This window comes from Rhagoletis pomonella, unplaced genomic scaffold, assembly GCF_013731165.1.
Source record: "Rhagoletis pomonella isolate Grant_MI unplaced genomic scaffold, Rhpom_1.0 Rhpom_scaffold_00011, whole genome shotgun sequence".
NCBI classification, from domain to species: Eukaryota; Metazoa; Arthropoda; class Insecta; order Diptera; family Tephritidae; genus Rhagoletis; species Rhagoletis pomonella.
The window spans coordinates 8,435,068-8,451,670 of NW_023458565.1; the positions used below are offsets into that span (position 1 = coordinate 8,435,068).

At 36.5% G+C, this 16,603-nt stretch overlaps 2 protein-coding genes across 2 annotated transcripts in view; one reads left to right on the plus strand and one right to left on the minus strand.

Moving 5' to 3' along the window:
• The window catches only part of LOC118747349 (formin-J), a 125,759-nt gene extending 121,775 nt beyond the window's left edge, over window positions 1-3,984 (minus strand). The window contains 2 exon segments of the mRNA XM_036481404.1: window positions 2,797-3,232; window positions 3,916-3,984. The gene's annotated coding sequence lies outside the window, so the exon portion shown is untranslated.
• Window positions 3,985-15,347: 11,363 nt separating this feature from the next.
• On the plus strand, window positions 15,348-16,594 carry LOC118747145 (mitochondrial inner membrane protein OXA1L-like; the record flags this gene model as incomplete). Its single annotated transcript, XM_036481132.1, has 2 exons — window positions 15,348-15,517; window positions 15,614-16,594. Coding segments are annotated over exons 1-2 (1,050 nt in total), but the record flags the coding sequence as incomplete, so codon positions are not given.
• Window positions 16,595-16,603: the final 9 nt, after the last annotated feature.

Below are 16,603 nucleotides of genomic sequence, written 5' to 3' on the forward strand. Positions count from 1 at the left end.
ATCAATACACTTAATTTCGCAGGCACACTGGAGTAAAATATGCACTTAAATCTGACCATTTTATCAACGGGATGCTTAGGCTACTTTATGATTACAGGGCAAGTGTGCATGTCCGTCCATACATATACTTAGTATATGTATGTGTGCATATTGTATTGATTTTCTTTTTGTTGTGCCACTTGATGAGCACTCAAATGATTAGATTGCGGCTTTGTGCCTGCTGGCGTTTTAGCGTCTTTATCTACATATGTATATTTGAATAAGTACATATGTAAGTACTTATTTTTGGAGAGAAAAAATCATAATCTGTAAACGTTTACCCATTCGAACATAGCCCATAAGGTGCACAGTGTGCAAAATCCACATATACATATACAATATATATCTTATTAAATCGTAGTTTTTTGCTAAGAAAGAAAATATTCCAGTCAAAAAATTTTGCCCAGAAACCATCTTTGGCCTTGTAATTGAAAAAATATGTATGACTTGTATTCGCTATTTAAATGAGTAGTTATCAGAAATTGAGTAAATACCTGGTATGGAATTGGGTGTGATATTTCTAAAAGAAGCTTAGTACATAGGAAAAAATTGCTTTCAGAAATAAATGCTCTAAGAAAGTATGTGCTAAATATTTAATTAGTAGTATTTATTGCAAATTCTTGTGCCACAAAAACTTATTCTGCATAGTTTTTCTTAATTTAAGAAAATTTGAATTTTTAGTTTTAGCATTGAGATGACGGAACCCCCAAGTACTTATTTATTCTTAAACACAAAGATATGTGTATCTATTAGGGCCGTGCTTAAAGTATAAATAACTAAATTTTGTTTAAGAAAATAACAAAATTCAAAAGAAGTTTTTAAGGGTCGCTACCAGTGTTTGAAGAATTTTAATTTTTTTAAATCCCAAAAAGTTCACAGAATGTTGGCTTTAAATCTGAAAAATTTTACATATTATTGAAACTTATTGAAAGCATTCACGAAAATTTCTAAATTTTAAACAGGTTTTCAGGGGCTAAAAATTTATTGATTTTTAATTTTATTTTTTTAAATCGCAAAAATTTGAAAAACCCTTTACTTGGAAACTGATTGAAACTTATTCATATAAATTCATAAAATCGCTGAATTATAGCGGCAAAATTTCAAAAGTTTAACCAAGTGGTCACTACCAGGGTTAAAAAAAATTTAATTTTTTTAAATTGCAAAACTTCAAAAAAAAAAAATAAATACTGGAATACTGATAAATTTGACATATTATTGAAACTTATTCATATAAATTTGCTGAGTTATATCTGGTAAAAGTGAAAATTTTTTCACATTTCGGAAGCAACCCCATTTTTTTTTTAAATTTTGAAATTTTGTGAAGTATAGTAAAAAATAAAGGGATGTCCATGATGTTGATATTTAAGTACCACCCTGGTATCTATATATAGTTAATATATAATATTATAGTTAATCCAATCGATGATTTTTGGTTTGAATGAATTTTGGTGAGAAATTTTATTTTATTGTATAACAAAGTTCTCCAACAGAAAAGATAAATAAAAATAAAAACTACGAAAGTTCAAATTTTTACAATTTCCAGACAAGGTTTTTTGTTTTTTTTTGATTATCACAAAAACTATTATAGTTACACAAATTTAAGTCTTAAAGGTGACATCTAGGGCTATATATATAGTATATCAAGAAGTCTAAAAATAATAAAAAAATACAGAAAAAATACATACATATGTACATGTTTGACTGGTTTTTTTGTTTTATACAATTTCTTTTACTGATCTTAAAAGATTCAAACATTTTCGGGAAGATGTGTTTTTTAAGATATTATTTTTAAAATTCGCAAACATTTTTTTCCAAAGCTCAAAAACTAATTTCTTAAAAAAAGTTGGAGGCATTTATTGTTTAAAAAAAATTAGCCAAACATTTTAATAAGTTTTTGGTTTAACGATTCTGATTATTTTTTTTTTTATTTTAAATTTCTGTAATTTTGTTTTCCAATTTTATAGCCCTAAATATCACCTTTAAAATGCAACCCGAACATTTTTTTGTAATTACGTTAACTAACTATTGAGATATTAAAAAAAAAAATATATATATAAACTAGCAAAAAACCGGCAACCCTGAAATTTAGAACTTTGCATAACTTTGGATTTTTTTAATTTTGTTCCACTGACAGGACTTAGTTATGTATATGATTAAGGAAACTTCTGACCAAAATTCATTCAAATTAAAAAGTTCGATTCCACCCATTGGTCGATGCGACGTGGATTGATCCACTTATGTATATTTATATATATCTGTAAACACTTCTGGTGATATTTCAAAGAACTAACGTGATTTAAGAAGCTATAATTTTAGAAGCAAAAATAACAAAATTTTCTACAAAAATTTTTAAGTTTTATTCAAATTTTAGCAAATTATCTTAAACATTTCAAATATTGTATGGAAACCCAATAATTTAGTGCTCCACAAAAAATGGCCGAACTTGACTTAAGTTGATCTTCCAAGTGCTCACAATTATTATTTACATATATGCAAAAGCAATTGCCAGAATCTAACAAAATGCTATTGAGTGATCAGTAAATATTTATTTAGATAAACTGTTTGCCTTCGCCTCTCTCTCTCGCGACTGAAATGATAACTTAGCGCTAAGCTAAATTCAATTAAGCGCGATAACAAAGCACAAAAAGTGGACATAACTTTTTTTGAGTAAAAGAAAAAAATTCGATTATAAAGTCAAATAAGACGCAGTGCATAAATGTATACATAAATATAAAACATACAAATACAATAACATACCTCGCAAATAAACGGCAAATCGGCTCGGCGATTGCCTTCAATTCCGAAAGGGCGCCGTTAGGTAAGTAAAACTGCAGCGGCTGAATAACAGGTGGGCGAAATGCGTCGCACGCTGGCTGTGGTTCTCGAGCGGAAGTGCAAATATTTTTGTGTACTGTAATGCAAGTTGAACGCACAAATATATGTAATTTCGCGTTACACTACAAATATTTTCACTCTGCAGTATTTTCGTTTGTCAAACAAACTTTTTTTTTCAGTTTAATAATAACAATCGTGCGGTAATACTGCGTTTTGTTCGATAATTCGTTAATTGCACTTTATTTTGCAAAAATAAGTTAATAATTTTTAAAAAATGTATGTTTTATTTTTTATATATTTTTTCACAATTAGTCAGGTTTTTTTTACACTAGTTGTCTTGCTGCAGCTTTTCACTGCGCTTTAAACAAAAGTACTCGTAAATTAATGCAAAAAATTGTCACAGAATTTCTAGTTTTCGCTACCAGTTTTAAATCGGTTTTATTTGCTGTTTGTTTTTTATTTTTTTTTTTCTACTTTTTACTCATTAAACGTCTTGTGCTAGAAGGCAGATATGCGTATGTATGTATGTATGCATTCACGTATATTTTCAATTCTAACCAGTATTTTAAGTCACTGCACTCCCCACCTTAACTTTTTACACTGCAACCACCCACCAGTTGAGCCACAACTTATTGCTTCGAGTAGGCAGCCGTAACAGCTGTTGGTTGGTGCATTTACAAAAAAAAAAAAAACAACCAACAAAATATCAATTTTGTTTAACACTCCACAAAAAAAAAGGCAACTAAACCAAATGTCGTCTAATGTTCACTGTTTATAAATTCTTTGGCTTCGATTTAGCGCCTGAACACAATTACGTTTGTACGTACATATGTATGTATGTATAAAGAAAAGTTAAAATCGTAGAAATTTTCTTCGTTCGTATGTTATTAGTCCACAAAGGCATTCGTTTTCCATTTTCGTTTGTTAAGAATGAAGAATTATGAATGGCACAAGCGAATATGTGGATATGTATGTGTGTAGTAGAGTTCTTTACTTTTTTATTCAAGTCTTGCAAAAAAAAAAAAACACAAATGTAGATACCAGGATTTGTTATAAATTTGCGCATGCGCCACCATCCGCCCGACATGCAAGTAACGTTTTAACCAAAAGACCGCTCGTGAGAAACTAAACTAAACGTTGGTACTGAAATTTGTATGCCCATCCAACTGAACGAACGACTGCAATAAACGCACTTGTTGATCATGATCGTGAGCTGGTAAATAAGCCGTACGCTCCGCTGTGACATTGTGGCTCCCCAACAATTGGTGTGGAGCATACTTGTAACCAGTGTTGCCATTTTGGAGCTTTTGGAGCTCTTTATTTTCCTATTTAGCTCTGAAAATTGGGATTTAGCCCCTAGCTCTTTTTTTTAGCTCTTTTCAAAATTGGCTAGCACTTTTTGAGCTCCAGAAAGTTTGAGTTGTATTTGGTAATACATTAAAGTTGAAAATCTGTAATTTCATTGTACAGGTGTGGACTAAAATTCATTTGGCTTTGGCGATTTTCAGGCTATTTTCGTTACCTTTATGTTAATCTCTTCCGATTAATTCTTAGAAAAGTTCCACTCGTAATGCAAATGGCGCGCAGATTTTAACAGTTTGTAGAGTATTTTACATGCATACATATAAGTGTTATAAGAGCCGTAGCAATAAATTCGAAATGTATGCACCTTATGTTGGCTGTAAAAATTTTTCTCTGCACTTAAATTTATAAAATTCATTATTTTTATTAAAATTTCGGAAAATGTAACAGAAATTTTACGTCAATAAATGCTCAACTTAAAAAAAAAATTAACTCTTCATTTTAGCTACTATTAGTATTATTTAGCTCTTTTCGGCTCTTCTTTTCGTCCGATTTAGCTCCAAACGAAATTGTTATCTGGCAACACTGCTCGTAACTTTGACTTTGTTGGTTTCGTTAGTTTGGCGTGCGCACGCGTGTGTGTGTGTGTGTGGGTACCCGTAGGTAAGTGTGTGCGTGAAACGGAAATGCTACAGTGCTCCAATAGAGCCACTACTCCACTTGGTGTCTACAGTTATGCTCTGTATGTACTCGTATGTGTACATGTGTGCGATGTGTGCGTGAGTGCATTTGGCGCGTGTTTCGTTCCAATGTCTTTTTTGTCTACAACTACTATAGAACAACTAACGTACAACAACAAAAAGTCGTTTCTATTCCACAGCAAGCTCAGTGCGAGAAAAAGAGTAGCAATCAGAATTAATTAATAGCTGTGTGGTGTCAGTACCAGAACAAATAAGCTGCAGCGATTAGATGCTCTCCATGATCAACTATAGAGCAGGCATCAAAGCTGAGCAATGAATGCCACACTAACTGAGCATTTCTTATTATTTTACGCGCCATTTGGGTAACTATGTATGTATGTACATTAGACCGCAGCAGAAAACAAGTTCGCCGCACACGCCGCAGTACTTTTGCAAGCAATTTTGAAAATATGTTCGTTAAAGTATGGGATATCGATATTTACTCGATGAGAAAATTTCTGTTGTTTCCGACTTCATTGACCTTAAGTAAACCATTCAACATAGTACTTACCCACCAGATCTCAGTTTGTACCACCCTAGTGATTTCTCGATATCTGTATGTATGCACTTGCATGCAAATAAATACTCTATCATTTCTCCCGAAGCAAGTATTTTTTACTCGATGCTTTTTTTGGACTTTGGTACTTGGTATCGATACTTTTTTACAATATTTGCTATGTGGCAACGGTACGCATGCGACTTTTTGTTTAGAAAATCAGCCCTTTTTACATTGCATTTGCTCAGTGCAGTACTCTTTTAATTTTTTATTGAAAATATTCACGATATAGAGAGAGACAGTATTTGAATACTCTGATGAGGTCAAATATCTTGTTTTAACTTTTGATAAGAGGCTGAGTTGGAGCTCCTACTTTTAGTAAAGTCGCCTCCATTGTTTAGTATACAAAAGATTACAAACCACTGCAATTTAAATAAACGCCAAAGATTGGTTTCGCTCCCGGTTACAGGAGCAATGGAAACTTGTTCAACCACTGCTCTGGATGCACACTTCTAAGATGAAGTCTGTTGCACATTTTCGTTTTAGCAGCAACATTCTCGAGAGTATTGAAACTACCAACATCACCAGGGCTCTTTCCAATAAGATAATCACCTCCAAGTTCGTGATTTTTGATACTCTTCAATTTTCGACTGGGTGGAACGGGGTAACACTTTGCTGGATATCGCCCAACGCACTGCATTAGCCAGGCCAAGCTCTTTGATTATCCTTTCGGTAGAAAGATCATGAATCTCTTAAACAGATATGTCATCAGGTAGGTCGCTGGGTATTAAACCGGTTATACACAGCAGCCCAGTGGGAGAAATAGTAATGAATTTCTTATGAGTTTTAGATTCTAATATTGTTCGATTTGTAATCAGCATTCTAATGTATCCCAAAGTCCCAAAAAATGTGTATCAAATCGCATACATTCCTCGATTACTAGGAAATGCAAAATTGAATGAACATTTTTTAGGAGATCGCCGTGGGGAAAAAATGCATTTTCGAATGCGAAAACGACTGTTTTCCTGATTTGTTTTTTCGATTATCATACATTAAATTTTCCCTTTGGCTGACTGCGCCTGGATGGGTTTGCCGGCGAGTCATCGGAACACCTCTTGTGCGATTGTCCGGCGTATGCGCGAGAAAAACTAATGCATTTTAGGTCCTTACAAACTATCAAGTACGTATAAGACAATTTTCAAAAATCATTCGTGAAATTTAAAGATTTTTTTTTGGTCGCGTGTACCTTGTTCTGCTACCATGTTCTTAACTAGATAGATTTTTTGAGGTATGCACTGCGAACAGGATATCTATTCTGTCCTTTTACTGTTTACAACGCCTCCTTAGTCCTAACTCAATTGGAAAATCTTCGTGGATATCTGGATAACTGGTAATATTGTAAAGAATAAGAAATTATCTAGTTACTATTTAAGCAATTTTCTATTGCAGAATGTATGAAGGCGTCCCGAAAAATGTAAAAAGGTCACCCCTAGGTTCGGCAAAAAATAGCCTTACAAAACTATTTTAGACTCAGGTGTTTTTTTTTTGTAGGGTGATACGGTCTAATGTACATACAGACAGTGGATGTGGGAGACGCTTGCGATATTGTTTTTCTCTTTGCACCTTTTGAATAGTTATACATATATGTACATACATACATATACATATCAACTTAATGGGCTCTCTCATCAGATCATATTCAAATTTAACGCCTGACGTTGAAATTTTCAAATAGTTAGCATTTAAATTCTAGGAATTATTGTTATTAAATTGGTTTAAAGGGCCTTACATATTCAAGTTGCTTTAAATGCTAGCTTAAGATCTTTCTGGATCGTCCTTTTCCCAATCAGAATCATTTTACTCTCAGTAGGATCCATCATTGTCGCTCACCCAATCTTGGGATGGGGTTTTAAAGGTGTTATGACAGCTACTACATATTATATCACCATGAACTAAGCGGGATATTTTGCATAGTGGCAGCTTGCTACAGCTGTATCGATTCAAACAGCTGAGTTATTGTGACACTAATCTCTCTGGTTGTCCATTCGAAATCACAGCACCTCTCTTTTTCCAATGGTCTTGAGCGCGGAATTACAAACACCACAAAGGGCTGTAAAGTGATAGCTCTCCGAAGGCCATCCTATAGGTTATACTCAGGAAAAGATTGAGGACGCCATAGCAGAAGAAATGGGTAAGGAATGGAGGGCTAAACATCAGTTCGACTACAACCAATTTCACCGAGGTCTCGTACTCACTTTGATGCTATGATGATGCAGAAACTGCCGAAAGCCTTGAATCTCATGGTGAAAAATACAATCTAGCAACCCTAGTTGCCGACTTCAGTGGACTCTTAAACCGAATGTGTCGCTACTGTAGGGGCCAAAGGTTTCATACGGGTTAGCTACCACATCTCGTACATGGGTGGTTCACTTTGCCCAAGTTGCGCCAACGACCACGCAAAAGTGTAGCCGAGCAGCTGTAACTGGATACACAGAAGCCTAACTATATCCCATGCATTGATTTTAGTACACACTTATTTGTATTTTTCTCTGTCTCGACAATTACGCTCTAAAAATATTTCAAAATGCTCGTCCTATTGTATACCACAGAAATATGGACGAATACAGATAGGACGACTTTAAAAGTTTACACAAGAGCTCTTCTACGTAAGAATGATAACCCGGTTCGTCTGTACAAGTTTTACCATGATTTCGGTGGTTTGAATGTCCTTCATATGGATGATAATGCTCCGGTGAAAAGATTCTTCAACATGGCACACATGGTCAACAAAAGCAATTGCACCACGAATGCAATCAAAGGACGAAGTGTAGGAATGATGAGGCTGCAGCGTAACTTCGTAAAAGAGAGTCGTTTGGCGAGGGCTTTTGGTCTCACCCGAAAGCTACTAACGGTTGAATTGGAAAATGAGAAGAACAATTGCACTGATAGTAGTAATGCTATTGGTAATGGTAATGGTAGTGGTAATGATAACGATAGCAGTAATGCTATTGGTAATGGCTATGGTAATGGTAATGGCAGTGGTAATGATAATGATAATGGTAATGGTATTGGTAATGAGAATGATTATAGTTTTGGTAATGGAATGGTAGTGATAGTAGTAATGGTATTAGTAATGGTGAGCGTACTACTAATGGTATTGGTAATGATAATGATAACGTTAGTGTGAATTAGTGCTAATGGCGATAATAATTGTAAAGGTTAATACATACCACATTTCAAAAGAAACTTAAAAATGCCCAAGTATTTGCATTATTTTTTTTCAAACGCAATTGACACTGTACTGCTTTTGTTTATTCATTGACTGCTACTCCCGCAAAATGTTTTCGATTTTTGATATTCATTTGGATGCCTTTAATAAATCTTTTATTTAGTTATGGCACTCAGTATATTTTTAGGAATGACGCTCTCATAATTAATTTAGTTATCTGCTATTTGACTATCTTTCTGTACGTAGTACATATATAATTCACTTAGCCAGTTGGCAGTCAAGCTCGAGGCAATCTTATTAAGTGGACAACACGAATTTTCTTAGCTGCACGCAGATGCAATTTGGCCACAAACAGTAACAACTAAATTATAGCGCAGATTGATTCTTTTCGCTCTTGATTTGCTGTCGAGAAAGCTGATTTATTTACTTATTTTATTGTCAAGAGATCGCAAAGTAAAAAAAAAACAATTTGGCATGTCTCATAAGTTCAAATTACAATTTTAGTTGCAACTCAATCACCATAACCTACTTGATGAGCGCCAAAAAATTTTACACGCCGAGAGCCAAGTAAGAAAAATGGGGTTTTAATTAAATTTGTTGTTGTAATAGAGATGACAAATTGGTTTTCTATTTTCATGCGTAAGTATGTACATATGTATGTTCTTTTTTAAGTTAAGGCATTGGATGAAACTCAATCGAGATATGTACGTACATACTTATACATACACATAAACATAGTATACTTACATACATGCCGCTTGCTTTAATTCTAGAAAATGGATAACAAATAAATTGCAGTATGTATAAACATACATACATACATATATGCAATTTAAATTTCTACAAATCCTTTTTGCACAGAATTTTTTACCATACTCGCTCCGTAGACGCCATTGGGGGTTACCCACTCCATTCATTGAAAAATAGAAATTTGAAGAAGCCAACAAACAACCCATAAATCTTCAAACATCAGTGATTTGGCGATTTGTTTGATTGAAATCATAGATATGACCAGTTAGGCGTAGGAAAAGTTTTGTACGCATCCAGACGCAGTCAACATTGTATGCGGCACAAATCTGTATGCACAAGTACGTATGAATGCGTGTGTTTGTCTAGTCGTTTGGATTGGCATAGCCACATACATACATATGTATGTAGCTGACTGCATGCTAATTTGTTCAGAATAAATATATCTAGCAACTGCCGGTTTGCCATTGGAATATGGGTTAACTCAACACCAGCCCACCAACATTACCGTTACCATCACTGTCACTGATTCTAGGAGATCGTAGCAAAAATAAAAGTATTCCTAAATATTTACATTAGGCATATGACTTTTTTCTAAAATTGAATATACCTATGAGGAGAGAATGAGTTTTGGTTCAAATTTGTTAAAAAGGTTCCCACAGAAACTCCGAACAAATTTTTTTTTTCTGAAAAATGTTTTATTTTATGGAAAATCCTATTATCCCGTCGACTTGGAATTTTCCATACATAGGCTTTTTATGGAATTTTCAAATAAAACTATGGTTTTTTTCTCTTTCGGTCCCATATGAAAAAAATTGTAAAAAAAAAAATTAAAAATGTGGCAAAATTTCAGCCCTCTATCGTCATTTTACAGTTAGCGCTTCCAAAAATAAGAATTTTAAATGAAAAAACTTTTCCTCTACTTGTTTTTTTATAAACAATTAAATTTACTAAAAAAAACCTTGTAGCCCATTAAATTTTGGTATAATAAGTGTAAGAATAAACTAGCTATTATTATTGTTGATTTCGGCAATTTTTTTTGGTTGGTGGTTTCAGTCATTTCCTTCCATACCGAGTACCAAAAAAAAAAACTTGTCAAAATTCAACGGTAAGTCCTGGCTATTCAAACTTGCACTTATTATAATAAATTTGATCTGCTGCAAGATTTTTGTCTTTCATTTTATTTGTTATAATTAATAGTTTATAAAAAAATCCGAAAAATAATTTTTTTTATTAAAAATTCTTATTTTTGCGAGCACTAACTCAATAGGGAGCTGAAATTTTGCCACAACTATTTTTGTGACCGATAACGAAATTTTCATATAGAGTTAAAAGAAAAAAAATTAAATAGCGGCAAATCAACTGCACTTGATAGTACTAGAGTTTTTTCATAAATTTTTTCTCAGAGTTCCCTGCGTGATTTTTTTCTACCAAATTTTAACGAAAACGTTATTTTTGTTAGTTTTTCATCATTCTTCATGCTCTCCTTATAGGCATACTTAATTTTAGGAAAAGTCATACGCCTAATGTGCATATGTAGATCTGCTTTAAAAGCAATGATTTGAATAAATCAATTTCGTTGTCGCTAAATCCGAGTATTTCATTATACGCGTAGAAATGTATAAGTAGTATTTAGGTGATAATCTTGTACAGGCGAATGCTTATTGTAAGTACATATGTATGTTTGTAGCGTACTTACGATTGAATTGGCTCATACAAATATTGTTCACCAAAGGCTTGAAATCCTTTAGTGCGACTTCCTAGGGTAATAAAAGTAAGATTTTGGGTCGCCAAGTGACTCTGCCTCAGTCCAACAAAGCACGCCAGTTTCTCTACTATGTCAGCTGCGGCCAATTAAAAATGCCAAGTTAAGCCAAATCCTTCTCCACCAGATCTTTCCATCGAATAAGATGCCTTCCTCTTCCTCTTTTACTGCCATCACGACCTGCGTTGCATACTTTCAGGACGCTCCAGTTCTGTCCATCGCCAACGCGCAAAGGCCCATAAATCTTCAGCAGAATCTTTCCCTCGAAAAACTCCAAGACCCGCGTTATCAAATGTTTTCCTTGTCCATTTCTACGCGCCATACTCCAGCACGGTTACGATGAGTGGCTTATAGAAAATGATTTTTGAACGACGAGAGAGGACTTTATTCCTCAATTGCCTACTCAGTCTAAAAAAATAATTGTTGGCAATAAGCTGGACTCCAAGAAAAAGTTATTTATTTAGAAGGAAATTAATTTTGAACAATATAAGCGACTCACCAGATACCACCTCATTGTCTACGACACAGAAAATAAGTGGTCAAGATTCGAGCTGCAACTGGAGGCACTACATGTTGCCACCTCAACTTTGCACAGCAGTTCACGTCTTGCCACACAGCATCCAGCTATTCACTTGGCAAAGTTACCACGCGTTAACCCACATTTATGGTTGACGCAAATTGAACATCCGTTCCGCTTCCACGGCATCAACGAAGATGTAGACAAGTTTGATTTGGTAACAGTTCACTCGTCCACCAGCGTCTGGAAAATACCAACTTCTCAAGAAACGGTTGCTGGTAAAGTTTGCAGAGTCACCTGAATCGAAGCTCTGCCTACTGTTACCTGCGCGGTCTGGCTGCGGCCACAGATAGTGAAAACATCATTCTCGCTCTTTTTTTTTGTTAGAAATGTCGCAGTTAGTTCGACCGCTCAACTCGACAGTTCGCCAAGAACGCTGATAAATGTTCGACACTGTTGGGTCTCCATGTACGCCATTTTATCGGCATCATCAAAAAATATGAACGCCATCGTAAACGCTGTAGCTCCTGCTACCAAATCAAAGGATATTAGCGATCGCTCTCATAGAAAGGCGGAAGCTTCCAATATGTTATCAAGCGCTTTCTTTCCACAAACCACTTTCGCAGTCGATCTCCTAGTCAAGCCCATAGTCAAGTATTCGCCATAGCCAACCGTCTTCTACTTCCGTAGAGCCGTCTCAACAGGTCGCGTGTCAAAAAGACACACTTTGCTATAATCATCAGAAGTTTGGCGATAATGCCAAAGTTCCGACCCGGTTGCCCCCACTTTGCTTATAGCCTCATCATTCCTAGGGCCTTCGAAGCAGTTTCAAGCGAGGATTCACTTCACTTACTTTCGTAGAGGCCTGCAGATTATCCGCAAAAGGCGACCCCAGTATCAACGTAAGGAAATGTCAAATAGTGCAATCAGAGGTAGAGGTCACGTTCAAGTACCTGTAATACAGTTGTTGAAAGATGTCAAGAAGATGAGAAGTAAATTGGACAGCTGAACCTGATCCGCTTCTGATGCCCGCAAAACCACGTTCAAGTACCTGTAATACAGTTGTTGAAAGATGTCAAGAAGATGAGAAGTAAATTGGACAGCTGAACCTGATCCGCTTCTGATGCCCGCAAAACCAGCGTAGCTGAGGCTAAATTTGCATAGGAGTGCGACGCATCTGACATCGGTGTTGGTGCAGTCCTAGAACACCAAATGGACCACGGGTGGCGGCTTCTTGGCTTTTTCTCTAAAAAGTTGAGGGACTCGGAGAAAAGGTACAGCACGTACGATCGAGTGTTGCTGGCAATCTGTGCGGTCGAAAGATTACTGACGACTGCCGACCACACATATAATTTATCGACCACTCTTTGAGCCCCTGTGGGATAGAAGAACAGCTGATTCTACCGGTAAGTTTGGGCAGCCTACCGCCATGCATCCGGATGGAATGAAGCGAGCCGCTGCAGCAAAGACTACCTTGAGGAACTGGCTATTGATAGATTTGACGAACTGATGCAGCTACCCACAATCCTGATGGAGGCCTTATTATTGTTGTTGTTGTAGCGACTACTAAACCTCGCTCGGGTCGCCTCATCCATCAACGTTGTCGTCAGGCTCAGCCAAAGGGAGGCCCAGAAAGTTCGCATCCTCCTTAGGGTCTTTCCATAAGGACAGGGGCTTTAGCTGTGTGGGGTTTTGAGGGCATTCTAACAGGTGCCGTGACTCATGTAGCGACTGTCCGCACGCCGGGCACTCATTGGGCACATATGCGTTCACTCTGCTCAGGTACGACTGGTGGCGGCGTCGTCCTTAATGGTGGAGCATGCCGTTTGGACGTGGGACTTCGACTGTTGCTCCTGTGAGCTTCTTGAAAGGCTATTTCGGTGCTGGTTCGCACACGCGTGTTAAAGCATAGACAGACGGCAACGTTGATCCGGATTAACGCTGCAATTGATCTGATCAAAATTGTGCCTTCACAGATGACAGTAATGCGAATTTACGAGCCGCGAGGTCGTAAGCTCGAATCCCACGGCCAGTAGAATATTCATTGATTTTTTATTCATTCAATTAGATAAAACTTCTATATTTTTTTAAGTTTTTAATTAGTTGTTTTTTCGACTTTTTTAGTAAAAGTAAACTCCAAAAATTTTATTTAAAGCTAATAATAAAAAAATTTAAATAAAATAAAACATCCGAAAATAAAATGAAGTAAAATTAAATATATAAATAAAAAATAAAAAAATAAAGTAACAATAAAAATTTTTTTTTGGGCAACCGCTCTAAACGAGGATCGAACCTGGCACCTGCTGGCTTGTAGTACGCAGCCCTCACCACTCGGCTATCGCGGAGGAAATAACTGGCTGCTTTGTTTGCGTATTTGTTTGCTCATGGAGCGTAGAACACAAAGAAAATGGAAGTCTAGCATGGACATATAACCAAAGAACGTAGATTATCTACGTTCTTTGGTATTAATTCAAATAAGTTCTTATTCAATTTAAATTGAATTCCTATCTGAATTAGTATGGTGACTGCATTACCGATGAAAAGGCATATGTCCATGCTAGTTTTGTACTTTCTCTGTATTCTACGCTCTCTGTGTTTTCGTCAGTGTTGTCATCGAATATTCCCTTGATCCGAGTTATGTTTGGAAATTAACTCTAGGACTTCATCCGGATTAGCTGCAGTCAATTCCCGAGATAATTCCGAATAAACGAGTTGATCCAAGAATGATAGAATACAAGATTGCGCCAATGAGAGAGGATTTTTGAACGTAATTTTTGCGTGACGTCATCTTGGTGCAATTGCGAGGGAGAAATGCCAAAACGAATATAAAAATATGTAAACAATGCACAAAAATGTGTTAATTTTAATATTGCATGGCCCAATTTTGCAGGAATCAATAAAAATACAAAGATTGATTAATCAGGAACAATAATTTTGGGCATGTAGCTCTTTAGGTAAGTACGATTTTTAGCACATGAAAAAATGGATGTATTAACAGTGTTTGCAATTTCATGTAGACCAAAAGGAAGGTGTGCAGCAAAGTGAATTTTTGGACTCGCCATTGTAAAAAGCCATGCAGAGTGCATATTTATATTTGTGGACGGTAGCCAACCACCATAAACTCCACAGCTATTGACTCCACAGCTTTTATTTGATGACTTTTGTACCATTTCGGAGAGGATGCATGAGTGTGGCTTTTATTACGAAACTGGTGGCCGTGTAGGCGGATAATGCCGTATGGCTGGACCAGCAGGAAGCCACAAACTTTGTGGATTACTCCCTGTGAGAAATAAGCACGCCGTTACGTAATTCCATACGTTACAGGTGTTTCACTTAACCGAAGTAGACTTTTGATGAAGTCGTCTATGGCAGACGCAGCCCGGAGAAGAATGATGAAGAGAAATCCGGCTGCAAGATATTGCTCCTTGGACGAAAAACTGTTGATGGGGTTAGCCAGTCTAAACGAGATTAGGTGCCAAAACAGCAGCCCTTCGTCGAGAAAAACTTGAGTTATTATTGCTTCTATTTAGGTACATCGGCGTTAACACTAGGCGACAAAAAACGCACCGCTAAACGCCATTATTAAGGTATGGCTGTAACAGCGTCGGCTGATTTGCTGAACACACCATCTACTTTCTCGGACATTCACACCCTGAACACACCACATTGACAATCTTCTCTTCCTCTTTCCGAACAGCTGATTCTAATCGGCAGAATTTAAGCCAAAACATCGCGATTTGTACGATACTTAACTTTAAATTAAAATTAATTAAGCGTTATGTTGTCCACCAAAGTACAGTATCTGCGATATGCAAGGACAGCTAATTTGGTGAAACTCTGCAACAAGGTTGGTATAAAAGGAAGTTGCATTTTAAAGTAACCTAACCTTAAAAGTTGTGTTGTGTAAATTTTTTATTATATGAAATTAAAATTGTTCTCCTAGTTCAGTTACGAAGCCACGGGCACATCTTTCAACACTTCAAATGTACGAGAATATCATGCTGCGGATCGTGCAAACACAACAACACACCCGCTGCTGTTGCCGTCATCGCTAAATACACTTAGTTTGTCAGCAGGCGGAGTACGGTTTGCTAGCGCTGATGCTGCAGTAACTGGTGCAACTAATACCGTCGCAGATACTGCTAATGCTAGCAAAACTGTAGTAGATCTTTCAGCAATTCCTGAAGCACCCGCCGCACCAGTCGAAGATGTTGCCACACAACTACTCAATGCTGCTGGAGAACCCACTTTTGCATCAATAGGGCTTGGTGGCTGGACGCCTGTAGGTCTCGTTCAAAACTGCATGGAGTTTTTACATATTGGTTGTGATTTACCATGGTGGGCAACAATTGCAATTGGCACAGCAGTAGTGCGCACTATTATTTTCCCGCTGGTGATAATGGCACAAAGAAATGCAGCAAAAATGAACAATTACATGCCGCAACTGCAAGTATTACAAATGAAAATGACCGAAGCTCGCCAAAGTGGTAATGCCATCGAGTCGGCGCGTTATGCCCAGGAAATGATGCTTTTTATGAAGGAGAAACAAGTGAATCCTTTGAAGAATATGATTGTACCACTTGCACAAGCTCCACTTTTCATTTCGTTTTTCATGGGTCTTCGCCAAATGGCCAATACACCTGTAGAATCGATGCGTGAAGGTGGTCTATTTTGGTTTACCGATTTAACCATTGCCGATCCCACATTCATGTTGCCATTAATTACCAGCGCGACGCTCTATTTAACGATAGAAATTGGCACGGACAGTGCACGTTTGTCCGCACAGAATATGTCAATGATGAAATATGTTTTGCGTGCGCTACCAATTGCTATTTTCCCCTTTACAATGAACTTCCCCGCAGCTATTCTGACTTATTGGGCTTGCAGTAATTTCATTTCCTTGGGTCAGGTAGATAAAGTTTATTATTTTATT